General features: G+C 49.4%; 1 protein-coding gene across 1 annotated transcript in view; it reads right to left on the bottom strand.

Moving 5' to 3' along the window:
* LOC308168058 (neurabin-2-like) overlaps positions 1 to 1,651 on the bottom strand; it is a gene marked incomplete at both ends in the record, with an annotated part of 29,508 nt that extends 27,857 nt beyond the window's left edge. Inside the window, one exon of the mRNA XM_080542534.1 lies at positions 1 to 1,651. This exon is cut by the window's left edge and continues 56 nt beyond it. Within this exon, the coding sequence (XP_080398660.1) occupies positions 1 to 1,651 (1,651 nt within the window).
* Positions 1,652 to 5,000: the final 3,349 nt, after the last annotated feature.

The raw sequence follows: 5,000 nt of genomic DNA on the forward strand, positions 1-5,000 counted from the left end.
CAGGCAGCCCAGGCTTCTCCGAGCAAGTGGACTCGCACACGTACGGCTCGTCTTCATCCTCCTCCTCCTCTTCCTCCTCCTCCTCCTCCTCCTCCTCCTCCTCGTCCACCTGGCTCCCTCCAGAGTCCTCCCCCACCGCGCTGTACGCGCTGATATCCACCAGATCCGCCTCGGACCTCTCCTCCTTCAGAGTCCTGTCTTCCTCTTCCCTCTCCTCCTCCTCCTCTTCCTCCTCCTCCCTCTTGCCTCCCCGCGTCCCTCCTCCTCCTCCTCCATCCTTCCTGCCCCTGCCCCTGTCTCCGCTGCTGCTGCTGGTGCCTTTGGGAGAGGTCTCCTTCTTCCCGGGGGTCTCTGTCTCGGCGGCGTCGACCCCCCCGTTCTCCAAGGAGACGTGGTGGACCTCCGCCTGCACCAGCGTGCCGCCTCCGGCCTCCTGGTCGCCCGGACTGGGACGCCCCTCGGGTTTCCCGCCGGCTTTGGCCTCCACGCCCGCGTCGCTCACGGCCTTGTCCCTCGACTCCTTGTCGTACGTCTGACCGGCGGCGGGGCCTCCGTTCTGCCCGCCGTTCTGGTTCTCCGAGGAGGCGTGAGGAGGCGCCGCCGTCTTGCCGCCCCTGGAGGCCCGGGCGGGAGGCCCCGCCCCCGCCGCCTGTTGTTGTTCTCCCCCCCTCTCATCGCGGTTCCCCCCTGCGGGCAAGCCGCCGCCGCCGCGCGCCCTCTTGCTGATGATTTTGGAGTTGAGCACACCGACCACCCCGACCTTGGTGCTGACGCCCCTGGAGGGCAGCGGCGGGGTGGAGGAGAGGCGGTGGAGGTTGTTGCGGAGCTCCGATGCCCGCTCGAACACGGCGCTGAGCTGGCTGACGGTGGGGGACACGGCCTCCGTGGTGTCCAGGCTGTCCAGGGACTCGGTGCTGCCGTTGAAGCGGGCCACCACGTCCAGCCTGCCGTCCTGGAAGCCCGACGCCCTCTCGGCTTTGAGCAGGACGCGGTTGGAGGCCGCGGCGGCCTGCCTGGCCAGCTTCTCCCTCTCCAGCTGCTGCTGCTGCTGCTCGAAGATCTTCCGCGTCTCCTGCAGCTTGGAGTAGCTCGCTGAGTGCAAGGAGGAGGAGGAGGTGGAGGTGGAGGTGGTGGAGGAGGAGGAGGAGGTGCGTGGCTGTCCACCTCCGCCCCCCCCGTTCTCCGCTTTGGGGTCGAAGCGGGTGACCCGCTCGGAGACGGTGGCGGTGGTGGAGCCCAGCTTCAGCAACGCACTGTGGTCCACGTTCTCGTTCAGGCTGCCGGCCCTGGGGAGGGACAGCCGCACGGCCCCCGTTGTACTATTCACCGGGTCCTCTCCTCCTCCTCCCTCTCCTCCCTCCCCCATCCCTTCCGAACCAGGGGATGTGGTGGTCCCCATCTGTTGTCTTTGATCGAACATGTTCTTAATACGGTGCACGTTGGAGCCGTACCTGCGCCCCCGGGGGCCTTCCTGCATGTCTCCTCGGTCTCCGTTCGCTGCACCATTGTCCCTCGCGGGCTTCAGCGCCTGCATCCCCGCCTCGTACAGGTTGCGGTGCGGGGACGCGCTCCTGAGCACCGTGGTTGCGCCGCCGGAGCCGCCGGTGCTCTTGGAGGAGGAGGAAGATGAGGATGATTCGGTCTTCATCATGGTCGGGTCAAAGCGTCTCTCAGAGGATGCTCAGGACGCAAGGATGCATCTCCCCTTCCTCTCCGTCTTCCTCCGGTGGTGGATGAACAGATCGGCCCTCCTCATCAACCCGTCAGATCCGTGGGAGAGGTGGTGGGACTAAGAAGGGCAGGGGAGAAGGATAGGGGGGAATAAAAATGGTTATTGTTTTAGGCCGCTTGCATCCTATGGTGAACGGTGTTCAAAGTGGGAAAACGATGCATTTGTCATCGCCTGTAGTCTAATTGTTACAGCACCCTCAACACCCCCCCCCCCCCCCTTCACACACACACACGCACACACACACACACGTTAAATAAATCTGCTGGTTATTATATCAAACATTACTGCAGAAAACGGGAACAGTGAAGGATGAAGCCCGGGGTTGCCACTGACTACAGATTGCCTTACGTTCAGTCCGTTGTCGCGATCAGCATCCTGATTCTGAATCCTGATCTCTTGATTTCTCTGAGCTGCAGCGTTCTGGTCCTCCCTGCTGCTGCATGGAGGGAGAGGCCCCCGGGTCCTAGCGCCCGTCCCGTACCTGGTCCTCTCTACACATGTGTTTCCTTGGTTTAGTTTATTTATTTAGCACATGATTTAAATTAAATAAAACAGTGCAAGGAGGGAACGAAGCCCAGAAGGCTTGTACAAAGAACAAACAACAAAGAACTCTTAATACATGTAAATAAGACAAGAGAAACCACAAACAAAACATATCCATCGGGCAAAACGGTAGGATAGCACAAAAAAGAAAAGAAAATAGACCCAAGGATAAATAGGTTGCTGAACACATTAAGAAAAGAAAAACAGAAATAAGAGCAATACTCATGGAAAGGAAAATAAGTTATGAAGAATTTAAAAAGAAAAAAAGAAAAGAAAACCAATCTATTATAACCATATACACATGTGTTACCGTATTCCATAATCAATTCACGTGTATTTACATTGTAGTAACTTAAGGTATAGTGTTTACGCTTGTAATGTCAAGGACAGAACGTTAAACAAACCAAATTACATTAAAAAACGTTGTCAAGATTTCAAACGTCAGAGTGGCTGTGTGACAGAGACCCAGCGGCCCGATTCAGCTGTGTAGGAAACGACCATGAAGGATCACCACCCAGAACAATACTCAAAACACTATTGTAACAATTCATTATTTTCAACTATATAATAATAATTATAATAATAGTAATAATAATAATAATAATAATAATAATAATAATAATAATAATGCATTTTATTTTTATTGCACGTTTCCTTCAAAATAAGGAGCTACATAGTAAAAAAAATAGCCTAAAAACATATATAATAATAAAAAAGCTATTTTTAAATGATATATAGCCTATATATATTTTATATTTTTTATATATATATATATAATATTTAAAAATTAATATCACTATCACTCTCCACTGTTGTAGTCCAACACGCATGTGACGGGTTTAGGACCGTGGAGAAACGAGGCTGCGCGTCAGATGACCGTGGCCAATGGGCTGGCCTCCCCGTTTACACGCTTCCTGCATCCACACTGGATAGAAATCTGATGATGACACATTGTTCTACCCGACTGTATCATAGGGTGATATGTAGTACTATTAAGGGTGATATGTAGTACTGTTAAGGCACCAGATAGAGTGTAGTATGGTGTGTATGTCTCTGGTGCAGAGCGCTGTGCCTGCCGACCTATTACACTCAATACAGAACTTAGTGGACCCGTGTCTGTCGGTCTTTACTGTGTCTGCCTTCAAGATGTTTTCATTACTAAAGAATCTTTAGTAAAGATGTTGCTGCAATGCTTACGAACTCCTTTCCAGATGCGCTTGGGTGTCATTTCTCCAAAATTAGAAACTAAAAGGCAATATGAGCACTTTTGTTTAATACTACCATTTATTTCTTTATTTTTGGCTGCGTTCGTAAATTCGCCCTGAGAGCGACGGAACGCACATTGTGTTCAACGTCATAAATGGACCGAGTCATTTGATTGGACAAGAGGCATTCCACGGGTGCTGATCGGATTTCCAGCGCGAGTTTACGAACGAAGCCTTTAATTTGGGAGGAGTCACGTGGTCAGTCCAATTGCGCTGACCACGTGACGCCTGCCATATTCTCAACTCAACCCTTTAGTTTAAATCTAACTAGCAGGTTCAATAGCTGTTGTTTTTCATTATGGTCTGTTTCAGGGGTGTTGGTGATATTATAGAAAGTAAAGCTATGACTCTAGGGAACCGTTATAAGATATAGCTGAGGTCAGGGCTGGGAAATGCTAACAATGGGGAATTATAGTGACAGTGAAAACATTAGAACCCACTGCTCTTTCATTTTCTTCCCCGCTCATTTTCTGTAACTACTTTAACTATGAAATATGAAAATCCTATCAGTGATTGAATATCAATTAGTGCAATTATACCAAAAAGGCCTGACCATGCCAACACACCACCATGTTAGAAAAGATCCATTCTAACAACAAAGCATTCCAAGTTGCACCATGCAAGTTACCAAACACATCTTACTAAGTTGTGTCTGATTAGTTTTTCTAGCCCAAGAAAGCTTTACCAGGACTTTACCCGGGCGACAGTAACACATCTTTACCTGGGTCACGCACACCCATGTCAGAGTTCACACCCATGATGTCAGAGTTCACAACCATGTCAGAGTTCACAACCATGTCAGAGTTCACAACCATGTCAGAGTTCACAACCATGTCAGAGTTCAGGAGGAATTTGCTTTTGCAGCTCAGCAGTTAAAAAAAAAAGTGTTTGAGAGTTTATGTTTATTACATCCATAATTCTCAATCAAAATCACTTCCCAAAATGCACAGCTGTAGAGTCTGTCCACAACTCATCCCCAGTCTACTGCGCTCAGCGCATATAAACCAGGATAAACAACAGCTCAAACCTGGGTTTAGTGGGAGTGAATTTACTGAGTAAAGTAATTAGTTATTTGATTTATTTGAAATAACACGGCTGCGAGGTGTAGCTCAGAAATTCAGAAACGTGTGGTAAGTGATATGTGGTCTGACTCAAGGGGTGACATATTTGAGAAATGATTTATTCTGAAAGACTAAATGGAAAACACAATCACGAGTCGGCTGGTCTTCAGTGGCCTTATTGTTTCAGGTATTATTAACTGCCAAATCAACTTACCGTAGTTGGAAAAATACAAATGACAATGGAGAACAATGATAATGGCCTTTTTGACACTTTTTAGCGCATGCTGCAGTTCTTCTGTCGGCCACACGGTGTCACCAGTGTATCATAATTTGATGAGTCGACAAAGCCCCGAGATTAATTCTCTTTGGCCAACCACCACATCTATTGATGGTGTGAAA

Source organism: Nansenia antarctica, assembly GCF_963989245.1.
Source record: "Nansenia antarctica genome assembly, chromosome: 11".
Lineage (NCBI taxonomy): Eukaryota > Metazoa > Chordata > Actinopteri > Argentiniformes > Microstomatidae > Nansenia > Nansenia antarctica.